Source organism: Oncorhynchus mykiss, chromosome 2 (assembly GCF_013265735.2).
Source record: "Oncorhynchus mykiss isolate Arlee chromosome 2, USDA_OmykA_1.1, whole genome shotgun sequence".
Classification (NCBI taxonomy): domain Eukaryota; kingdom Metazoa; phylum Chordata; class Actinopteri; order Salmoniformes; family Salmonidae; genus Oncorhynchus; species Oncorhynchus mykiss.
The window spans coordinates 24296167-24320738 of NC_048566.1; the positions used below are offsets into that span (position 1 = coordinate 24296167).

The window sequence follows — 24572 nt, forward strand, 5'->3', positions numbered from 1 at the left end:
TGGCAAGCCTAGTCAGTTCCTTCGCGCACAATGAACTGTAGACTACAGCTGGCTGTTACGTCCAGTCTGTGAGACCGGGGTGGGCTACAAGAGGAACAAAAAAGTGACAGTTTACTGTGGTGGTCTTACTTACAGCTTTAAATCCGCCACCTGATCTGCTATGGCAGCGATCATGGGACTCTCAAATCCAGTTCGGAAAGAAGGTAAGCACAGCGAAAACAAAGGATGCCTTGCCACTCATGGATAACCACCAAGCCAATATATCCAGACGTGTTAATTCCAAACTACTATATTGATAGTAAATGCAACTTATTATTTTAATTAATTCAGTTTTCTGTCAAATTACAGGAATAAGATGCGTTGATATGTGGACACGCACTGGCGGCGCGCTCTGTGATCGTGTTTGATGTAACCTACCTTTAACAGGTACTGGTCAGAGCTCGTGCAGACGTGTCGAACCAAGCACTGTTGTAGAACCGAGGTGAGGTATTTTATTAACTACCATAATTATAAAATGCTTAATACATTAGTAACCCTGACGATGATGTATATATGTCCGTAGTAGCCTATATGACTGAACAGACAAGGCTATTAGACAACCAAACTGGGTTCATGTATGGTCGGAGACTGTCAGGGGGGCAAACTTAATTTGCATCAGTTTTGCGTAGCCTATATGATGCTGGGTTGTTAGGCTATGTGTCTATTAAACTAGTGAAGTCAACATACGGACAACTTCGTTTATTGAGGTTTCCATTTGTTGTGGTTCTAATTAAAAACCAGCGGGTAAAGTGAGCTAACCTAACCTTGTCAATCAATTAGGCTCTTAAAAGGCATGCATTTGAACAGTAACTAGTAGGCAACTAGAAGCCTAGCATAAAAAAAATGAACAAATGATTTCTGAAAGAAATCTACTTAATTTGGGAATAAAAGTTGACTAATTACTGATACATTGTTGACGCCAATGAACAATTTAAAACATTGTAATACATTGTTAATTTATACTGTATTTATTTTCTATCCCCATCCATCCATCCCCAATTAGTCTACGCTCTTTCTTTCAGTCTCTTCCCCGCTCTCTCTCTCTCTCTTCTCCCCTCTTTTTTATTCTCTTGGCAGTTTTTAGTGTGTTGCGTTATCGCCCTGTTTTCATGTTGTTTTTCAGCAAGTGAGTGAAAACGTGCCCACATGTTCTTCTTATGCTCCAACGCATTTTACGCTCGCCTAGGATTTTGACAGCTAGTCCAATTCTTTAGCCTACCCAGTACCCACGTGTAAACTACAATTTAAAACAGCCCTACTCTTCCTTCCTGCACAGCATGTGAAATGTTCCTGTATTATTTCTTACCCCATTATTAACGCGCTCTGTTTTAATTGCGCCTTGCTGCTGTTCGTCATCAACGATTCACGTCTGAATAAATAATAGTTCCAGAACTAACAGTCAACTGCGACTATGCCCTGTGCGCTGTGTGTTCAACGCATCCTGTTATCCATGTCAAGGATGTTTAGAATAAGATATTTTCTCTAACTATTCACACGTTGTCAAATTGGTTTATATTTTTTACATAAAATATTCTTGAAATTCTAAAAGGAAGGCATGGCTGCTCAAGAGCAATTGACAGGCTTCAGATTTGATGACAGCGAATTGGATATCATGGAAACATTGGAATAGGATATGGGCGTCAGATGGAATAGTTTAGATTTGTTCTTGAATATTGAATATGACTGGGAATTGCTAAATGGTTACACTGCCTACCCAGCTTAACCACTATTCATGGTTCTGAAGATGACCCTAAGGTCAGTGGGGTATTCATCTACCAAGGCTTTGTAATGGGTTGAATTTAAAGCCTTGGTGTATTATGAGTAGCTTTTGATGAAATTAACCTTGAGCATATAGCGAGAACATATTTTCAGTATGTTTTCACTAAGTTCAATATACAGTTTAAGTTAATAAAATATGATATTCCAAACGTGAATGTGTGTTGAATAATTATATCAAGGACTTTCAGCTAACACGCATTAGGAAACTCTCAAGAAGTATATATAAGCTCTGAAAATGTTAAGTACTGTAACGACCCAGGGTTTATAAGCGCGGGAATCGACTCTGCAGCATGAGCATACTTTTGCGGCACAGTCGATAGCGCGCCGGACCTCGGGCTAGAAGGTCCAGGGTTCAAGATCTGCTCCCTGCCTGTTTCATTACACTGGTGTCAGAAGTTATCGGATCTTGCATCCACGACAGTGAGTGTGCTTGTCGGGTGAGCGCGTTCCTGTAAAACGTAGAGTCGCAAGCTAGCGCGAGGACGCGCTCTTTGAAAGGAGGGAGTCGTGTAACGACCCTGGGTTTATAAGCACGGAAATCGACCCTGCTGCACGAGTATGCTTTTGCGGTACAGTCGATAGCGCGCCGGACCTCGGGCTAGAAGGTCGAGGGTTCAAGATCTGCTCCCTGCTGTTTCATCACAGTACTGTTGTTTCTTCAAGGCCATTTCGTCATAATATGTTCTGGCCCGTGTAGAAATAGCCTCTGTTTAATTCTAGGAATGTTTTGCTTTTCAATCATTTTTTTTTTGTGTGTCTATGTTTTCCAGCATTGTGATTTGTATTCTCTTTGCTGATTTAATTTAATTACTTGGCATGCATGCCTACACCTAAGGGATAATCAATTGAGGGGCGTTCTATGGAAAATAATGAAGGATGTGGAAAGTGTGTTCCAAAAATCACGACGCGCTAGCAGACTGGAACTGACCTTGTATAGCGCCCCGAGTTGATTATCCCTTTTATACCATGGCTATAATTTAACATATTTGCTGCTATAAATGTGTTAATTTGCTGATAGAAATGTGTTTAACACCCACTGAAGTAGCTAGCAAGTTTACTAGATAGCTTCAGTAGTTGCCGTGGTAACCAAACAAACAGACTTGCTAGTTTAGCTAACCAAAACATCAGTCCTGGCTTGCCATTATGAAAATCCAATTCAACAATGCCAATAATGTTTTCGTTTCAACCTTTGCTTTCAAAAGCAGCTCAAACATAGAACATGTAAGAATTAACTATAGCCATTTAATTTGACCGTGCAAATATACTGTGCGTTATAGGGAAATAATGCACGCTCTAGAATGCCCATCAAGCCAATCAGAAACAAGTATTCAACAATGTCATGGTATAATTAAGCAATAAGGCATGAAGGGGTGTGGTATATGGCCAATATACCATGGCTAAGGGCTGTTCTTATGCACGACGCAACACGGAGTTACCATATACCACAAACCCCTGAGGTGCCTTATCTCCATTAGAAACTGGTAATCAACGTTATTAGAACAGTAAAATAAAATTGTCATACCGCTTTTAGCCAATCAGCATCCAGGAGCCAAACTATTTGGTTTATATTATTATGTTAACACTAGTTGGAGAATTTTTCATTTTTCAAACACCAAAACCAGCTTTTTCCTGCAATCTAGAGCCATAATCATTATGCTTAATTCTATTCAAAATGTATGTTTATTTTCCTGCATATCTAAGCATACCTCTTAAACTGTATCTTCCAGACTGGGGGTTATTTTTTTAAGAAACTAAATATGCTTCTCTGCTCAAATCTGGTTGAAAGATTGAAAGGAATGTGATCTGAGGGCCTAGTTTCACTGTGTCCGCTATGGGCATACAGCCTCTGACTATTACCATATCAGCCTGCCAGGTTTGGCTTTGGACATGATGCTGCAACAACGCTCCTCATTCACATTGTTCAGTTCACCAACAGCCGTAACCACATTATGCATTTTTCATATTTACTTTCCATTGATGTTGTTAGCTACAAATCTCTGCATACATTTTTTGTGATTCTAAACTTAACCTATACGGTTCACATAGAGAACATTTGTTCCATTCAAGGTTTAAAACATTCTCTCTTTTCCACCTCCTTATCCAATCATCAGTCAACCTATCACTGAGTGGCTTTCTATTTCCCAAAGATAAATTAAAGGGTTTGCTTGTATGCCTCATCTGCCTGAACTTGTCTATTTTAGTTCATTGGGGTGGAAATGAGGCAGTGAGGAAGAGCGATTGGGAGAATATTATTAAGGACTATGGGTGTTGGCAATGACAGTGATTTGATTAAGAATACAGAGGTGCTGTTCTGGCATACTGCTCATGCTCAGCCACCACAGCCCATTATCAGCCGCACTCAGCAGAGTACCGTGCGTTGGCGGAGGAGAGGATCACGTATTGAGTTGTCCTTTTCACTTTCAAATTGCCCTCAAATTAATGTCAGAAGTGGTTTATGACACAATCGCTGTGAAGAGCAAATAAGTTGACACCATTTAATTCTGTTAATTTGTATTCTGTGTGCGGAGGAAGTTTATTTGATTTCTACATCTAATAGTGTTTCATTTTATCTGTAGCATTACACAGACAGTTAGAATGATGGCATGGAAGGGAAACAGCTCAGACAAGCTCCACCAGTAACACTCACAGTTTACAGGCAACCTACAGTTGAAGTCGGAAGTTTACAGACACCGTAGCCATGTACATTGAAACTCAGTTTTTCACAATTCATGACATTTAATCCTAGTAAAAATTCCCTGTCTTAGGCCAGTTAGGATCACCACTCTATTTTAAGAATGTGAAATGTCAGAATAATAGTAGAGAGAATTATTTATTTCAGCTTTTATTTCTTTCATCACATTCCCAGTGGGTCAGAAGTTTACATACACTCAATTAGTATTTGGTAGCATTGCCTTTAAATTGTTTAACTTGGGTCAAACATTTCAGGTAGCCTTCCACAAGCTTCCCACAATAAATTGGGTGAACTTTGGCCCATTCCTCCTGACAGATCTGGTGTAACTGAGTCAGGTTCGTAGGCCTCCTTGCTCGCACACGCTTTTTCAGTTCTGCCCACAAATGTTCGATTGGATTGAGGTCAGAGTTTGTGATGACCACTCCAATACCTTGCCTTTGTTGTCCTTAAGCCATTTTGCCACAACTTTGGAAGTATGCTTGGGGTCATTGTCCATTTGGAAGACCCATTTGCAACCAAGCTTTAACTTCCTGACTGATGTCTTGAGATGTTGCTTCAATATATCTACACCATCCCAACCATGAAGCAAGGGGGTGGCAGCATCATGTTGTGGGGGTGCTTTGCTGCAGGAGGGACTGGTGCACTTCACAAAATAGATGGCATCATGAGGGAGGAAAATTATATGGATATATTGAAGCAACATCTCAAGACATCAGTCGGGAAGTTAATCCCCTCCTCTACACCCTGTTCACCCACGACTGTATGGCCATGCACAACTCCAACACCATCATTAAGTTTGCTGACGACACAATGGTGGTAGGCCTGATCACCGACAACGATGAGACAGTCTATAGGGAGGAGGTCAGAGACCTGGCTGGCAGTGTGGTGCAAGAACAACAACCTCTCCCTCAACATGAGCAAGACAAAGGAGATGATTGTGGACCACAGGAAAAGGAGGGCCGAGCACGCCCCCATTCACATCGACGGTGCTGTAGGGGAGCGGGTCAAGAGTTTCAAGTTCCTTGGTGTCCACATCACCAACAAACTATCATGGTTCAAACACACCAAAAAAAGTAGTGGAGAGGGCACGACAACGACTTTTCCCCCTCAGGAGTCTGATCCCCAGATCTACAAAACGTTCTACAGCTGCACCATTGAGAGCATGGTTGAATCACCGCCTTGTATGGCAACTGCTCGGCATCCAACCATAAGGCGCTACAGAGGGTAGTGCATACAGCCCAGTACATCACTGGGGCCAAACTTCCTGCCAACCAGGACCTATATACTAGGTGGTGTCAGAGGATGGCCCAAAATATTGTCAAAGACTGCAGTCACCCAAGTCATAGAGTGGCGCAACAGTCTATGGTACTGCATCTCAGTGCAAGAGGCGTAACTGCAGTCCCTGGTTTGAATCCAGGCTGCATCACATCCGACCGTGATTGGGAGTCCCATAGGGCAGCGCACAATTGGCCCGGCGTCGTCTGGGTGTGGCCGGAGTAGGCCGACATTGTAAATAAGAATTTGTTCTTAACTGTCTTGCCTAGTTAAATAAAGGTTACATTTTTTTTAAAGTATGGCAAGCGGTACTGGAGGGTCAAGTCTAGGTCCAAAAGGCTCATAACAGCTTCTACCCCCAAGCCCCTGTAACCCCTGTATATAGCCTCATTATTGTTATTTATTTATTTATTTATTTATTTTTACTTTAGTTTATTTATTAAATATTTTGTTAACTAAATTATTTTTAAACTGCGTTGTTGGTGAAGGGCTTGTAGTAAAGTAAGCATTTCACCTGTTGTGTTTGCAGCATGTGACAAATAAAATTGGATTTGATTTTAAATTAGTTAAACACGTCCTTCAGCTAACTTTAACTGTTGAAAAGTCTCAAGTATAAATACTGTAAAGTACATACACTAAGGGGTAAAAAAATAATGTTAGAAGCAATATAGTGTTGTTAGAATGAACTGCAAAATTTAAGGAGTAGGGCATTCAAGGAGTTGGTCTAATGGGAATCTGTGATGTCATCGGTCTTCCCTCTTGCTTGAGGAACAATAGAGGAGCAATAGAAAACAAAAGAGGCAAGCCCCCCCACGGTTGCATTAGACATTTAAGATCATATCTAGCCATGTTAATGATTATGCTCATATCTAATGATGCTACACAAGCCGTTTGAAAATAAAAAATAGCAGTTACAACTCATTCTCTGCCCCCCTAAGATGAAGTTATCTCAAGGGCAGAGTGTTTAAGTGTGGTACAAAGCCCTTCATTAAAGATAGTGTGTAGACTACAGTGTGAAGTAGGAATGCAGTGAGTCTGCCTGGCTCTCGTTTCAGCCTCACCCACTTCCTTTTACCTCCACTCCATTCTCATTCTTTTCACTTCTTCTTTCTTGCAGTATTCTTTAATTCCCGTCTACCCATTCTCTCTCCCAACCGCTGTTCTCTTTGGCTGTGTAATTTAATGGCTGAGGGGAGTGAGCTCAAATATCCTCTCTCTGTCCTGGCAAGTCTGTCTGTCTCACTGTCTACCTGTGGCTCTCAGTTTGTACTGGACAGGTCATTTCATTATAAAGCATTACACTTCAATGAAGCCATTATACCCTCATCATCCTGAGCCAAACTGGGAACCCAGATGAAATGAGAAAAGTGACTAGGGAAAGAGACGGAGGAGCAGGGGAGAGTGATACATGGAGTGAGAAAATAAGAAGAAAAAAGTAGAGAATCACTGGTGCTCACGACAAGATTCTCACAAAGGCGACACAGAAAATGAGACCATCTTTTTCTCATACTGCTGACATAACATTTCATTCCAACAGGCTGGCCTCCATCCCTTATCCCTGACAGAACTATTCTTTATTCTGGGTGGCATTAGTGCTGTAACATGCTGTGCCAGTGGAGCTGTGCTGAGGAAGCAGATGCTGCCTGGCTGCTCTGCACTGGGGTCAGTCCTGTCTTTAGGATGAAGCCATGCTGGTTGACTGAGCCTCTGGGGAAGCTGCTGTGGTCAGAAGGAAAACTTGGAGAGGAGCCTGTGAAAACACACACAGACATGGCCACTGCTACTGCTACTGGCAGTAGTGGTACTGGTGTCAACACTAGACCTAACACTCACCGATTCACCTAACACCTGGCTATTCCAGCCTCACCACCAGTCACCATCTTCCCTCTAGCCTCTCCTCTTTCCAACCACACCTGTCATTTCCTTTCTAACCATGAACCCCTTCTCTCCATCTCTCTCTTTCTGTCCCTATTAAACTATTCTTTACTGTCTCTCTCGTTATCTCCCTCCCTGAAACCCTCTACTTGACCGATCTGCTCGCCAATCTACTCTGTCACCCTTGCCTTTTGCCCTGTCCAACGCTACACCTTACTCTGTCCCTCTCTTTCCTTCTCATTTTCACTCCTCATTTGTTTTTCTCTTTTCCCTTTCCTATATCTCTTTATCTACTTCCTTCTCCCTGTTTGTTTACTTGTCCCCCTCCCTTATTCCCTTTCTCTCCGTCCCCTGCCAGTCCTTGGCTAATGTCTCTCCTCCCAGTCATACATGTATGCAGCATGTTGTCCCCTTGTCTCTTTAATCTTCTCTCGTCAGGCGGGCCCACCTCTAGATGGATCAGTGGCTGATTTGTGGCCTCCCAGCGTGTTCCGTCTGTCTCTGCCTGTCCTCCCGCCACGTACCCCACAGAGACCTGCATTATTAATATGGCTTTCAGCTTTCACACATTTGCTGCTGACTAACAGGCAACTCCTCATCACACCCACACCTACTGCCAGTGTTTTACCACTGGACAGAGCATGGGGAATGGAGGCTGATCGTTTTAAGCGTATGACTTCAAAGAAGTTTAATCAGGTGTGTGTGTGTGTGGCAGAGAGTGTTTTCATCTCAACATCTAAAACCAGGGACTTAATGAAAATCTGCTGTCTGTTAGGTAGGGGTCATTAGAGAAATATGCTGAGAGTAGGTGGTGTTGGTAATGATGAATTATTTGTCCATTATACAGTGGGGCAAAAAAGTATTTAGTCAGCAACCAATTGTGCAAGTTACACTTCAACTATGACAAACAAAATGAGAAAAAAAAATCCTGAAAATCACATTGTAGGATTTTTAATGAATTTATTTACAAATTATGGTGGAAAATAAGTATTTGGTCAATAACAAAAGTTTATCTCAATACTTTGTTATATACCCTTTGTTGGCAATGACAGAGGTCAAACGTTTTCTGTAAGTCTTTCCAAGGTTTTCACACACTGTTGCTGGTATTTTGGGCCATTCCTCCATGCAGATCTCCTCTAGAGCAGCAATGTTTTGGGGCTGTTGCTGGGCAACACGGACTTTCAACTCCCTCCAAAGATTTTCTATGGGGTTGAGATCTGGAGACTGGCTAGGCAACTCCAGGACCTTGAAATGCTTCTTACGAAGCCACTCCTTCGTTGCCTGGGCGGTGTGTTTGGGATCATTGTCATGCTGAAAGACCCAGCCACGATTCATCTTCAATGCCCTTGCTGATGGAAGGAGGTTTTCACTCAAAATCTCACGATACATGGCCTCATTCATTCTTTCCTTTACACGGATCAGTCATCCTGGTCCCTTTGCAGAAAAACAGCCCCAAAGCATGATGTTTCCACCCCATGCTTCACAGTAGGTATGGTGTTCTTTGGATGCAACTCAGCATTCTTTGTCCTCCAAACACAACGAGTTGAGTTTTTACCAAAAAGTTATATTTTGGTTTCATCTGACCATATGACATTCTCCCAATCTTCTTCTGGATCATCCAAATGCTCTCTAGCAAACTTCAGACGGGCCTGGACATGTACTGGCTTAAGCAGGGGGACACGTCTGGCACTGCAGGATTTGAGTCCCTGGCGGCGTAGTGTGTTACTGATGGTAGGCTTTGTTACTTTGGTCCCAGCTCTCTGCAGGTCATTCACTAGGTCCCCCCGTGTGGTTCTGGGATTTTTGCTCACCGTTCTTGTGATCATTTTGACCCCACGGGGTGAGATCTTGCGTGGAGCCCCAGATCGAGGGAGATTATCAGTGGTCTTGTATGTCTTCCATTTCCTAATAATTGCTCCCACAGTTGATTTCTTCAAACCAAGCTGCTTACCTATTGCAGATTCAGTCTTCCCAGCCTGGTGCAGGTCTACAATTTTGTTTCTGGTGTCCTTTGACAGCTCTTTGGTCTTGGCCATAGTGGAGTTTGGAGTGTGACTGTTTGAGGTTGTGGTCGGGTGTCTTTTATACTGATAACAAGTTCAAACAGGTGCCATTAATACAGGTAACGAGTATTTTCTAATTTTGTCTGTCATATTTGAAGTGTACCTATGATAAAAATTACAGGCCTCTCTCATCTTTTTAAATGGGAGAACTTGCACAATTGGTGGCTGACTAAATACTTTTTGCCCCACTGTAAATGCTGGGCGGCAGTTTATAGAACGGGGGCAGTCTGGCTCAAAAGAAAGATGACTTGAGCATTTCACTTTCAATGTGCCCCGTGACCATTACTTTGCCACCCTACTCTATAATTAACATCTATTTATTTAAAGTGTTGGCTGTTTTGTTCCAGAAGCTCTGTGCCCTGTAAACATGTTTTAAGCTATGACACTGCTGAGCTGAGAGAGAACAGTTGAGAAGGGTGGGAATGAGAGGGCTACTTCCACTCTGTTGGAAAGGAATCACAACAGCGATTGAATGAGGGTATGAGGCATGAGTTGATCAGAGGCTTGACTTCAGTGCCGGACAGGGGTTGAGGTGTTCATAGCCTTCAGTGCAGGACAGGGGTTGAGGTGTTCATAGACTCAGTGCCGGACAGGGGTTGAGGTGTTCATAGCCTTCAGTGCAGGACAGGGGTTGAGGTGTTCATAGACTCAGTGCCGGACAGGGGTTGAGGTGTTCATAGACTCAGTGCCGGACAGGGGTTGAGGTGTTCATAGCCTTCAGTGCAGGACAGGGATTGAGGTGTTCATAGACTCAGTGCCGGACAGGGGTTGAGGTGTTTATAGCCTTCAGTGCAGGACAGGGGTTGAGGTGTTCATAGACTCAGTGCCGGACAGGGGTTGAGGTGTTTATAGCCTTCAGTGCAGGACAGGGGTTGAGGTGTTCATAGCCTTCAGTGCAGGACAGGGGTTGAGGTGTTCATAGACTCAGTGCCGGACAGGGGTTGAGGTGTTCATAGCCTTCAGTGCAGGACAGGGGTTGAGGTGTTCATAGACTCAGTGCCGGACAGGGGTTGAGGTGTTCATAGACTCAGTGCCGGACAGGGGTTGAGGTGTTCATAGCCTTCAGTGCAGGACAGGGATTGAGGTGTTCATAGACTCAGTGCCGGACAGGGGTTGAGGTGTTTATAGCCTTCAGTGCAGGACAGGGGTTGAGGTGTTCATAGACTCAGTGCCGGACAGGGGTTGAGGTGTTTATAGCCTTCAGTGCAGGACAGGGGTTGAGGTGTTCATAGCCTTCAGTGCAGGACAGGGGTTGAGGTGTTCATAGACTCAGTGCCGGACAGGGGTTGAGGTGTTCATAGCCTTCAGTGCAAGACAGGGGTTGAGGTGTTCATAGACTCAGTGCCGGACAGGGGTTGAGGTGTTCATAGCCTTCAGTGCAGGACAGGGGTTGAGGTGTTCATAGACTCAGTGCCGGACAGGGATTGAGGTGTTCATAGACTCAGTGCCGGACAGGGGTTGAGGTGTTCATAGCCTCAGTGCCGGACAGGGGTTGAGGTGTTCATAGACTCAGTGCCGGACAGGGGTTGAGGTGTTCATAGCCTTCAGTGCAGGACAGGGATTGAGGTGTTCATAGACTCAGTGCCGGACAGGGGTTGAGGTGTTTATAGCCTTCAGTGCAGGACAGGGGTTGAGGTGTTCATAGACTCAGTGCCGGACAGGGGTTGAGGTGTTTATAGCCTTCAGTGCAGGACAGGGGTTGAGGTGTTCATAGACTCAGTGCCGGACAGGGGTTGAGGTGTTCATAGCCTTCAGTGCAGGACAGGGGTTGAGGTGTTCATAGACTCAGTGCCGGACAGGGGTTGAGGTGTTCATAGACTCAGTGCCGGACAGGGGTTGAGGTGTTCATAGCCTTCAGTGCAGGACAGGGATTGAGGTGTTCATAGACTCAGTGCCGGACAGGGGTTGAGGTGTTTATAGCCTTCAGTGCAGGACAGGGGTTGAGGTGTTCATAGACTCAGTGCCGGACAGGGGTTGAGGTGTTTATAGCCTTCAGTGCAGGACAGGGGTTGAGGTGTTCATAGCCTTCAGTGCAGGACAGGGGTTGAGGTGTTCATAGACTCAGTGCCGGACAGGGGTTGAGGTGTTCATAGCCTTCAGTGCAAGACAGGGGTTGAGGTGTTCATAGACTCAGTGCCGGACAGGGGTTGAGGTGTTCATAGCCTTCAGTGCAGGACAGGGGTTGAGGTGTTCATAGACTCAGTGCCGGACAGGGATTGAGGTGTTCATAGACTCAGTGCCGGACAGGGGTTGAGGTGTTCATAGCCTTCAGTGCAGGACAGGGATTGAGGTGTTCATAGACTCAGTGCCGGACAGGGGTTGAGGTGTTTATAGCCTTCAGTGCAGGACAGGGGTTGAGGTGTTCATAGACTCAGTGCCGGACAGGGGTTGAGGTGTTTATAGCCTTCAGTGCAGGACAGGGGTTGAGGTGTTCATAGACTCAGTGCCGGACAGGGGTTGAGGTGTTCATAGCCTTCAGTGCAGGACAGGGGTTGAGGTGTTCATAGACTCAGTGCCAGACAGGGGTTGAGGTGTTCATAGCCTTCAGTGCAGGACAGGGATTGAGGTGTTCATAGCCTTCAGTGCAAGACAGGCTCATAATGGAGGGATGGTGTTGGAGAAGAGCTCAAATCTTCCACTGAGGGCAGGACAGGATTTGACTGGGAAGACAAAAAACAACAACACAATACACTACACAGACTAAAGAGCTAAGAATGAGTTAGTCCAAGCAAGGAGTAAAATCATTGATGTTTAATCATGTGATTGGGTTTTTGTATGTGATTGAATCTACATACAGTAATAATGAGAGAAAATTGACATTGCTACTCACAGTCCTTGGAGAGGAAACATTCAACGTGGCAGTGGATGAGTGGGCACATGAGACATGGCTTCAGTTCATGTCAGGAGAGCGTTGGCAATGGTAGTGGAGTGGAGTGGTCATCACCTCTTAATCAGGGAACAGGAGGGGACATTCCATTACAGCTGCGGCATCACAGGTTTGGGCAACAAGTTTGTCCATGAAGTTAAACTTAGACATCTCAGAATTCCCAAAGTCAAACACAGACTGCGAATCTCGCCTAGACACATTAAAGTAGCCCAAGAAACGTTCCTGAATAAAGCCCCGATAAAGCCGTGGGACAAATTGTTCTCCCTGGGGCCTGGAGTTTTTCCTTTGACAGTGATTACGTCTAGTCTATGAGAACAGGCTGGGCTACAGGACTATTGCAAAAAGGTTTTATATGGGCTATGATGGGACCATTTTTTTCTAATCAGATCACATAGTTATAAAAATCTCCTGAAGAAAACCCTGTCAAACTGCAGCAACCTTGTACTTGTTCATATTAATTATATTTAGACTAGACTAACAGGGGGATTTCCTCTACCCAGACACAGAGACAACAACTGATAGACAATATAACTTGCTTGCTTTATGCATATTTGCAACTGTAGGTCTCGTAAAAAAATTAACTCAGTCTATATTGATTGTTAAATTCCAGTTAATCGTTTTGGATTGAAAAGGTATAGGCAGCATAGCCAGCCCAAGTTTGAATATAAACCAAATTTGATCACATTCACATTTTCTCCTGACAAACAAATGGGCTATAAATACATATATGGTAGCTAGCTAATGCTTATTTTGTCCTTTTTTTATTTAAGCTTTATTTAACTAGGCAAGTCAGTTAAGAACAAATTCTTATTTACAATTACGGCCTACACCGGCTAAACCCTAACCCGGACGATGCTGGGCCAATTGTGCGCCGCCCCATGGGACTCCCAATCACGGCCAGTTGTGATACAGCCCAGGATCGAACCAGGGTCTGTAGTGACTAGCATGCCTCTGAGATACAGTACCTTAGACCGCTACGCTACTCGTGAGCGATGTTAGTACTTTCTACTAGTTAGCAAGGCAAATTGAAATAAATTGCACTAACTCCACCCAAAAATAAAACCAAGAAAACAATATATAATCTACCTCCATCTCCTAAAGTTTAAAAAAACGAATTTGATTTGAAAAATATCCCTAAAAATGTTCAGCTATCACTCTCTTCACTGTCAATCTCTAGCCAATAAGTCACCAACTCACCAAGCTTCTGTGGCACAACCGCAATACAACACACTAGGTTTGTTCTCTGATCCTAATCCTATGATTTGATGGACAACATGTTTGTTCATATGGCAAAAGCTTTGATTGGTTGGAGGATGTCCTCCGAAAGTGGTCATAATTACAATGTAGGTCTATGGAAGGGGTAAGGCCTAAGAGCTTCCTAGGTTTTGTATTGAAATCAATGTCGCCAGAGGAGGACGGGGAATAGCTGTCCTCTGGCTACACCATAGTAATGGCCTAAAGTGTGTTGTTGAGACAACTGTAAACCTTCATTGCAAAACAGTGTGTTTTAATCAGGTATTTGGTGATGTGAATATATTTAATGTTTCATTATTTTTAATTCACTGCGTAAGGTGGTCCTCCCCTTCCTCCTCTGAGGAGCCTCCACTGGTACACACACGTAGACAGACATACACACGGACACACTCAATCTTGTCATTAGTTTATATTAAGCGCTGCTTGTAGGCCTTTATAACAACAAAAGTGCAACAAGCTGACATGAGGTGAGTGAGATTGTGAGAGTGTTCCTGAGGGAGGGAGAGTGTGGCTTTCTGCCCTGTCCCCTCCCCTGCCCCCCACACTTACCACAGGAGACTGGAACTAGGAGCTTTGATCCCAGCAGCTCACAACAGCAACTTCTGTCAATACAAAGGAACAGATGGCCATGGAGCAGTATCCTTGGACTATCTGAGTAATCCTTAAGCTCACTCCCTCTCACATTACACCTGCTATACTGCCTTTAGACACCAGTAATCAGCTCTGGAATCTACATAACGACAAATGAGGAAGCTGAGTTGTTTTGTTTTTGCTGGTGGCAGACATTGCAAGTCTAACTGCGATTTGTCTCAGGCTGATGATCATGCAATCTACATCTCCGGTAGTCTGCAACCCATCTGGAGTTCAGTCGTTCTCATCTTTAGAATCTTGCAAGTCACACACCGCGGTGGTGGATAGATCTGGATTGACTGGAGCGATTTGGGAGGATGACAAAAGGCATAATGAGGCAGATTACTTAAAATGGTTTCACTTTATCCTTTCTAAAGTGAGCCAGGAGTCACGTAGTTAGCTGTGAAATAGAGAGGGTCATGGTGTATGTGTGTGTTTGTGTGTGTGTGTGTGTGTGTGTGTGTGTCCCAGTGTTTATGCCCCAGTGTGTATGTGGGAAGGTGGGATTTAACACTGTGAAGTTGTTCTGAGCATAATGAATTACTGGCGTGTTCTCTGTTTGGCTTGAGGGTGTCTGCTGTTGCCGATCAATGACAGAAATGAACCATGTCTCTGAACCTCGCCTGCCCAGGTTGACAGAGGTGAACAGCAATAATGAGTTGATCTGGAGAGCTGTTCATAAAAGCTTGCGTTGGCTCTTCTATATTTTATGATGTATTACTAAAAAACCACCACACCTCATTTCAGTTTGATATGAAATGTCACAGGTTTGTCGCTAGTCCGCTACACAGTGGAATTTGAATAATCTTTCATGTAAATATGCTTTTATGTTTTCCAGCTAGAAAGCGTACTGTTTGGGGCCAGAAACAGCGACTGTGGCCCAACGCTTTGAGGCCATGAATTGCTTCAAAAGGCGTTTTGGACAGGATGTGGAGAAACAGGACCAAAAGCTGTCAAAACCAAGATGGGATACACCCAAAAACAAGGTGATGGAAGTTTTGATGGAATGTAGCAATTTAGCAATAACTTACTTTGTTAAATCACACAGTCATTAACCCTCTTCTTTCTTTCTTTCTTTCTTTCTTTCTTTCTTTCTTTCTTTCTTTCTTTCTTTCTTTCTTTCTTTCTTTCTTTCTTTCTTTCTCTCACACGAACAACACACAGGTGCCCACAGACCGGACCATGGTGGTGGGTGGCAGGCAAGGTGGGGCCTGTAAAGGTTCCAACCGTTCAGGACGTACCCTGAGGAAACGGCGCCAGCGCTACGTGGAGAAGGATGGCAAGTGCAACGTGCATCACGGCAACGTGCGCGAGAAATACCGCTACATGACAGACATCTTCACTACCCTGGTGGACCTGAAGTGGCGCTTTAACCTGCTGGTGTTCACCCTGGTCTACACAACCACCTGGGTGTTCTTCGGTCTCATCTGGTGGCTCATCGCCTACATCCGCGGAGACCTGGACCACACCGATGATGGAGACTGGATCCCCTGCGTGAACAACCTCAACGGCTTTGTCTCCGCCTTTCTCTTCTCCATCGAGACGGAGACCACCATCGGCTACGGCTACCGGGTCATCACTGATAAATGCCCAGAGGGGATTCTCCTGCTTTTAGTCCAGGCCATCCTGGGCTCCATTGTTAATGCCTTCATGGTGGGATGCATGTTCGTCAAGATCTCCCAGCCAAAGAAGCGAGCCGAGACTCTCATGTTCTCCCACAAGGCGGTGATCTCTGTGAGGGACAGCAAGCTGTGTCTGATGTTCAGGGTCGGAGACCTGAGGAACTCACACATCGTGGAGGCCTCCATCCGGGCCAAGCTGATCCGCTCCAAGCAGACCAAGGAAGGGGAGTTTATCCCTCTCAATCAGACGGATATCAATGTGGGCTTCGATACGGGGGACGACAGGCTCTTCCTGGTGTCGCCACTCATCATCTGTCACGAGTTCAACGAGGGCAGTCCCTTCTGGGAGATCTCACAGGAACAGCTGGAGAGAGAGGAGTTTGAGGTAGTGGTCATCCTGGAGGGCATGGTGGAAGCCACAGGTGGGTTCATCTAATTTAAGGTTCGGACCTGGGGAGAATAAGATGATCCTAGATCTGTGCCGACAAACTTCTACCTAGAGAGATTTTATTGTAATCATAATGATGTAGAAAATGATTATTAAAATTACATTAATAACACTATAATACAGATACTTTAACGTATAATATGAGAATCTAATGCAGGTTTGTGTGACATTGTTTATAAGCATTCATTCACTTGGTGGGATGAAGAGGATGCAGTCGTCAGGAATCACTCGAGACTTGCAGGGTATTACCAATTAACGTTGGCTGTGAATGCACTTGACAAGGACTGCAATTACACTGTCCTAAATGGCCACAGCATTGTCCTGTACGCTAATGTCGTGTCTTTGGCTATGCCGGATTAAGTGATATGACATGCTATTCTATAAAATAATTTCTCCGTAATTAATATCACCTGATTGAGCTAATCATGTAAATGTAATTAACTAGAGAGTCGGGCACCACAAAATAATAGTTATAGAGCTGTTATCTTCCGAATAAACTCTTAAAGACCTAGTAATATTTTACATCAATAGCAGTCAATATCAATCGTCATCTTAATTCAGTCTCATCTGAAAGTTGTAAATTCTTAGTTATCTGTACGAACCCTGGCTAACAAGTTGAATCAGCAATACAAAATTGGGTTTAATCATTTATTTACTAAATACCTAACTAATCACACAGAATTACACATACAAATAAATAAATCATAACTTGATTACAAATGACGTCATAAAGGAAAACGTCCCTAGCGGGCGGAACAGATATGACAGCTTGTTACACAAAAGAAAAGGGGCTGGGTTTGAGAGAAGGAGCGGGAAAACTGAGGAACAAAGCCGAAGCTGTGCTATCATAAATACAGTATCTAATGCATTCTAAATTACCGCCCATTTGGAAAAGGAAAATGCAATAAATATTTACTCTGAGCTGCGCTTCGGTAGGTTGGTGGTAGATGGAAGGCCGTGTTGCCCAACCGAGTCCTTTGAAGAATGTCTCTGGTTGACAATTGAATACGTTGTAGTAACGTCGTTGTGTGGTAGACGGGATACTCTGTCTGTTCCTTCCTAACCTGCGTTTGCATCTGCTGTTGCTAACTCAACAGCTAGGAGGTATCACTTCTGTAGTGAATGAGAGTTCAAAGTTCATACCATTCGCAACCAAAGCTCACGCTGATGTTGGCTTCGTTCTGTAGTTATTATCTGAACCATTCTAACATAGGACCGTTGTCCTCGGAACAGGAAGTTATATTGTCGTCAATGGCTTATATACGAAGGGAGATGAGGGCGTGTTTGAAAAGTTTTATAGCCCATGTCCCTTCACAGGGCGGGCCACTGATTGAGCAGAGCCCTATCTTATGAAAACCCAAATCTCACATTTTAGAAGCTAAAATCACATTTCATCCCATCACAAATAATGTCATATTCAAACATTTAAATTGAACAACAATTCCATGTGAATCCGATAACTCTGATGTGTAGACTTTCCACTGTAGAGTTTATGTCATCTTATCATTGATGAGAATGTCTCAGATGACAACCGAACTGGCATCATATTCATTAAGTACCACCGTATATGTTGAATTGATCGGATTGTCAGAATATAGTTCATTTCCCCCCACCTTCTGATGTTCCCAGAATCTCTATGTTAACCAAGTGTTTTGCAAATGTAACCTCAGTAGGGTAGAGAGAGGAAAAAGGGGGGAAGAGGTATTTATGACTGCCATAAACCTACCCCCCAGGCCAACGTTATGACACTAATATCCTCTATTAGGGTCTTCTGGCTGCTGTGAGAAGCGGAAGGGACTCCACGGAAGCCCGTCTGTGTGTTTGTGGGAGAATCCCAGACATGTCAATAGCACCGCCTCTATAGCACCGTGGCAATTGAATGCAAGCTTCCCCCTAAAAAGTATTTGTTAAAACATTTCTAGCCTGTCTATCTACAGTTGACGTGTTATGTTTGACCCTTTCAGTTTTCCACCACAAAACACCAGAAAATGGCCAAAAAGATTAGAATCAGCTCACCTGCTTTTACTCTAGGATTTGACTATTAGATGTTCAATGTTTCTGTTAAAAACATATTAAAACGAGAGTTAAGTTCACTTAACAGGGTTCACCTTAAAATGCGGGACAGAGGTAAATGAAATCACTAATCACATGAAATAAATAATAATCTTCAAAAATGACTTTGTCAAAGCAACAATATAACTAACTAGGTCTTTACAATGATGGTGAAACTTGGAGACATTTGGGGATTAAGTGGGTTAAAATCTTCCTAGAAGTGACATAGGGTTGACAGAGGGACATGTCAAAATGCTGGATTTTGGCACTTTAGCAATGTCACGGTTGTCATAATTAGGAGACCAAGGCGCAGCGTGATAAGCGTACATAAATCTTTTAACCTCTCTGCGCACCGAACCCGTTAGCGGGATTAAATTCGACAACATACGGTGATCGCTACATAAATAGTCATATTAAACATGAATGAAAATACAAGTGTCTCACATGGGTCGAAAGCCTAGAATCTTGCTAATCCAACTGCGTTGTCAGATTTAAAAAAGGATTTACTGCGAAAGAATACGATGCGATTATCTGAGAACAAAGCCCCATAAAAAAACTATTTCAACCAGCACAGGCGTAACAACATCACAAATTGCAATAAAATAAATTGTTTACCTTTGGCGATCTTCCTCTGTTTGCAATCCCAATGCTCATAGTTACACAATGAATGGTCTTTTGTTTGATAAAATCCATTTTTATAGCCTAACACTAAACATTTTGTGAACCGCCTGTCGTGAATTCCGTCTCATTCCATTTTCGACAACACATTTGATGTAAATACACACACTAAACGTGACTTTTCCAGTCATGTAAGGTTTCATTGCAATCAACTGGTTTGTTTGTAACACAACCAAACGTGATGGGTCATTTCGCGGTATGTATTGACTGAATGAAACCGATTTGAAGACAACAAGTAATGATTGTGCACCAATGATATGACCGCTGTTTTGTTGATTGACTGTATTTTAACCCAATGACCACTGATTGTCTTGAAATCTAGCTGGGTAGATAGCCAATGAGCTGAGGTAAACGGCAATATGTAATGTTTATGTGTTGGAAGACCAACCCATGTAGTAAACTCCGGCGTAAAGAGGGTCAGGAGCCACGCATGTTACGCACAGCATTGTTTTGGTAAAGCGCATCTTCAGCTGTTTATATATCAATCAGTATGGCGACTAAGTCAGGGAAAGCTAAATCTAAGTCTAGATATACAGATGTACACACAATTTTAGAAGAAATTGATCGGGAAAGTGAGATTGTTGGAGGACGATTCATTTAGCGATTCCCAAATGGAGCAATATTTTTTGAACGGACAGGACATCGTTTTGGACTGGTAAGTTCTTCTAATGCTAATGCCGTTGTTTGAAATTAATAATATAAAATATTATTTGTGATTTAATTTTTTTTAGTAGCAATATATAAAAATGTAATGAAATGTAATGAAATGTTTAAAGTACACGTTGGCTATACATTGTGGGTGGGGGTATGTTTGTATGTATGTTTATGACCCATAGCCTATGTTTGTGTGTGTATATATACATATTGTGGATTAGAGGGAGCATGGCCGAGATGCGTGTGTCTGCCGCTCCACCCCACCCCACCCCCACATGAAATAGCCTATTTGAGGCTGTTGAGGGGAGGGCAGGCCCACAACAATGGCCAAAGTGAAATAGAGACAGTAGATACAGCTGGTCTGTTGTAATATAATAAAGACAGTAGATCTAGCTGGTCTGTCATAATATAATAGAGACAGTAGATCTAGATGAAATGTTATAATATAAAATAGACAGTAGATCTAGCTGGGCTATCATAATATAAATGAGACAGTAGATCTAGCAGGTCTATAATAATATATTCAACCCTATGTTCCCTGCACTCTATATATATATCTGTTTATTATACCTGTTGATACAGGGCTCATATGTGAAACTATATTAGCTGAACATTTTTTTTCACAGTGACACTGACTCCGAATGGGAGCCCCCAGTGCCAAGGTGTCCATCCCCCACTGAAGCTGGTTCATCCAGCTCCTGCCACAAGTGGTGTTCATCTGCCCAAATTTATTTCTGCAGGCATGGATGTGCCTCAGGGCCAAAAGGGCACAGCATGGAGGCGTCGCTGTGTTCTCTGCAAAATTAAGTCCCCCACCCCCGATGTTGTGCATCGCCCCACGGACCTCCCGGTTGCGGCCGGTTACGACAGAGCTTGAGCGGGAACCCAGAGTCTCTGGTGACACAGCTGGCGCTGCAGTACAGCACCCTTAACCACTGCGCCACCCGGGAGGCCCTCAGCAGCACAATATTGTGTAGAGGACTGAGGGTCTTCCAAATATTGAAAGTGTTATTTTGTAAATGTATATATATTTTTTAATGTTTTTTCTCCATTTTTTGGGGAGGTGTGTTAGAATACCATTTTGGTATTTTGTATATAGTTATTCCATTCAAAATGTATAACTTCACCAATTTGGCCACTTGGGTACATTTGGGCTACTTGTGTGGGACACCTGGGTGACTTCATGATAAATGTCATGTAGCACACTCATTTTGGAAGTTATCATTCTGAAACTTTGCACAAGTACTGTTGCCCTCTTATGTTTTTCACTGAAATTGTCCTCATCATCCTATCTGAATGTTTGTTTTGTCTTGTTCATTTTAAAGATGATGATACAACAATAAAAATGAAAAAACATGTTTTTTTCATTGTATTATCTAAACCAGATCTATTGTGTTTTATTCTCCTACATTCAATTCACATTTACACAAACTTCAGTGTGTTTTCTTTCAAATGAAACCAAGAATATGCATATCCTTGGTTCTGGACCTGAGCTACAGGCAGTTAGATTTGGGTATGTCTTCAGGCGGAAATTGAAAGAAGTAGGGGGGTAGCTGTAAGAGGTTTTAATGAAAAGAATGAACACTGAACAAAACAACAAAACGAACCGTGAAGCTATATGACTAGTGCAAACAGGCAATTAAACATAGAATAACAACCCACAAACTAGCCAAGGAATATGGCTACCTAAATATGGTCCCCAATCAGAGACAACGATAAACAGCTGCCTCTGATTGAGAACCAATCTAGGCAACCATAGACATAAAAACACCTAGACTAGAAAAACCCCATAAACATACAAAAACCCAGAGACAATACAAAACTACACAAACCACCCTTGTCACACCCTGACCTAAGCAAATAATAAAGAAAACAAAGATAACTGAGGTCAGGGCGTGATAAGCAAGCCTTTGGTCATCTAATTTATTGAATTATCCATATGGTCTATATTAAAGGGCACTTAATTTAATATTACAGACTTTTAAAAATAAATATTGGTGCACAATTTCTACTTAAAATATCAATGGGACACAAAAGGCACTCTTTTCATGGAATGACCCAATTCCCTTTCCCACCCTATCCCTCCCACTGGCAAGGATTATCGGTCCAGGAGTGGGCGGTGGCAGTGAACTGAACCACTGCTCAAAGACACACTGCGGGTGATTTACCTTTGGGTTTGTTCATGAGGATGCAGACCGGGTGGGTGTTATTGCTTCAGATTTGTTTTTGATATTCTACTCAATATATAGACTTTGGTTTAACAGAGGGAGAACTTTTGACCCATCGCACAGCAAGGGCTGTTTTTTTCCTCAGTATCCCATGTCAATATTGACCGTTTAGTCAAGGGACAAACTAAAAGATAATGCTTTATTGAATTTTTAAAAGCTATCGACAACAGTTTGTTGTTTTGCTCTTTTCCCTCAGGGATCAAACCCAATCAGGCCTTGAAGTGGGATTTGCCTGAAGTAGGAAAGAGTTTACTGGTTTGCTGTTAATCTCTCAGGTGCTTAAAGAATGGGAGCTTCTGCAACATAGATGCAGGGAGTCAGGAAGCAAGTGCAGTTGGTGAGTTTAATAAGGAAGAACATGATGATATACAAAACAAGAGCAGCGTACTGGGAATCAAGACCAAGACTGCCTGAAGACTGAGGCTACTGGGGGCTAAATAAAAGGGAACTAATCAAGGTACTGATGAAGTCCAGGTGTACATAACGATGGGGAGCAGGTGTGCGTAATGATGGTTGCCAGGTGTGATGCTTCATGAAAATACATAGGCTAATTGGTATGTTGATTGTATATTAAAAATCATCAGCAGGCACAGTATGTAGGTATCCCACTGTACACACACACTTAATATCTATGTGTGTGTGTGTGTGTACATTGGTCTGTCTGCCTTGATATACCCCTGGTGCTGGCTGTGCATGGTCTGTCGGTTTGTTTCTTCATTCCTGTGGATAATATGTACTGTAATTGATGTGGCTCTTCACGGTTTACTTGAGCAGAGGATGAAAATACTCACAAGCTATTTATAGGCAATCCACGTATAAATATTCAGAAAGGTGTGTGTGTGTGTGTGTGTGTGTGTGTGTGTGTGTGTGTGTGTGTGTGTGTGTGTTTCTGCATCTGTGTGTTTGATGTGTGTACACGTGTGTGATTGAAAGAGAAGATGCACATCTCTGTATTAGAACCACTCGTCAGCCTATTTCCTTTTCACCAGTGAGATCCTGTTTCTCTTGTCTCAGTTGTTTTAGTACAACCCTGGAAACTCTGCTAAAATGTTTGCTCAATGAAAGGAGTACAGCTCATTTAAAGTCAGGAAGACAAAGCATAGCGAACCTTAATTAGATCCTCAAATCACAACGACGCAGCTTGGATCCAGGTCTTAGTATAATTCCATGACAAGGGCTTTGACAAAAACCCCATTTAGATTATACCCAATCACACAGTCGTTTCAAGTTCCTATCCTCTATTTCATGTCAGTATTGTCTGTCTCCCTCCCCCCTTTCTCTCTCCAGGAATGACATGCCAGGCGCGCAGCTCCTACCTAGACTCAGAGGTCATGTGGGGGGAGCGCTTCACCCCTGTGCTCTCCCTAGAGGAGGGCTTCTACGAGGTGGACTATGAATCCTTTCACCACACCTACCCTACCCCGACCCCCACCTGCTCTGCCCAAGAGCTGGCCGAGCTGGCCAAGAAGGGAGAGGCCATCCCCCTACCTCCCCAGTCCCCACCTCCAGTCCTGGAGCCACCCCCACCAGGTCCAGAGAAGGAGGAAGACAGAGGGGAGGAAGAGGTTGGGGTGGAGGAACTAGGGGATGGAGAGGGGGATAACATTAGCAATGGAGATGCCAACAGGATGGGTGATGGGTATGAATGAGTGTGCATTGGTGAAAACACAAACCATGTTATCCGAGGATGCTGCTCACTGGTTTAAAACAAGTTCATACATGGAAACAAGGCTACAAGAAGTAAGATTTCAAAACCACAACATCATGAAGATAGGCAAGAAGTACTTGTGCAAGTGACTCAATGTCTCAAATGGCTTTGATATCAAACTTCATCAACTGATGAGTGTCAAACATAAACTATGATATACTATAGTTTTTGACTACTATTAGAGGGACCAAAGGTAAGTCTTCACACGGACTCATCATTTTTTTATTACAGCATTTAGTGCCAATATTCTGATCTAAAACAACTTGAATAACTGGGTAAATATGATTTTAAAAGTTTCAAATAATGGTATGTAAATGATTGAATACTTTGTACTAGACTAGAGCAATGTGTGTAAGAATGAATGTGAAAGAGGATGAATTAAAGGAGGCCTGGCCAAATGCCCATTCATTTCAAGTATTTTGATACACACGTTTTGCTTACATGTGTTCATTTTCGTGAATGAATATTGACCTTGTATTCAAATCTTAAATCCCCAAGTTTGAAAGGCCTTTGCCTTTGAATGAATTGTTTAAAGTTATGGTTTGGATTTCTTGCACCATTTTGTTGGCTTCACAAATGATCCTGTTCAAGGCATTTTGGAAGGGTTTGCTATTAGTGGGCGTTGGCAACCACCTAATAAATAATTGAGCGCTTATCATGGAAATTGAAATAATTGAAGCCTTTTTTG

At 43.1% G+C, this 24572-nt stretch overlaps 1 protein-coding gene across 2 annotated transcripts; it reads left to right on the forward strand.

Annotated features, from left to right (window-relative positions):
- LOC110538793 (G protein-activated inward rectifier potassium channel 4) lies at positions 1–24572 on the forward strand. 2 transcript variants are annotated; one of them, XM_036943200.1, is made up of 5 exons: positions 1–203; positions 349–481; positions 15333–15480; positions 15659–16538; positions 20689–20891. In XM_036943200.1, the coding sequence occupies exons 3-5, from the start codon at positions 15391–15393 to the stop codon at positions 20823–20825; spliced, it is 1107 nt and encodes a 368-aa protein (XP_036799095.1). In that variant the 5' UTR covers positions 1–203; positions 349–481; positions 15333–15390; the 3' UTR covers positions 20826–20891. The 2 variants fall into 2 exon arrangements, with proteins under 2 accessions (XP_036799095.1, XP_021481447.1); XM_021625772.2 differs by lacking the exon at positions 20689–20891 and adding an exon at positions 23464–24572 and having other exon boundaries at positions 3–203.

Excerpts from the sequence above, each read along its gene's own strand:
- LOC110538793 (XM_021625772.2), top strand. The coding sequence starts at position 15,391 with ATGAATTGCTTCAAAAGGCGTTTTGGACAGGATGTGGAGAAACAGGAC. Across the intron at positions 15,481-15,658 it reads GGGATACACCCAAAAACAAG|GTGCCCACAGACCGGACCAT; the intron begins GTGATGGAAGTT and ends AACAACACACAG. Across the intron at positions 16,539-23,463 it reads GGGCATGGTGGAAGCCACAG|GAATGACATGCCAGGCGCGC; the intron begins GTGGGTTCATCT and ends TTCTCTCTCCAG.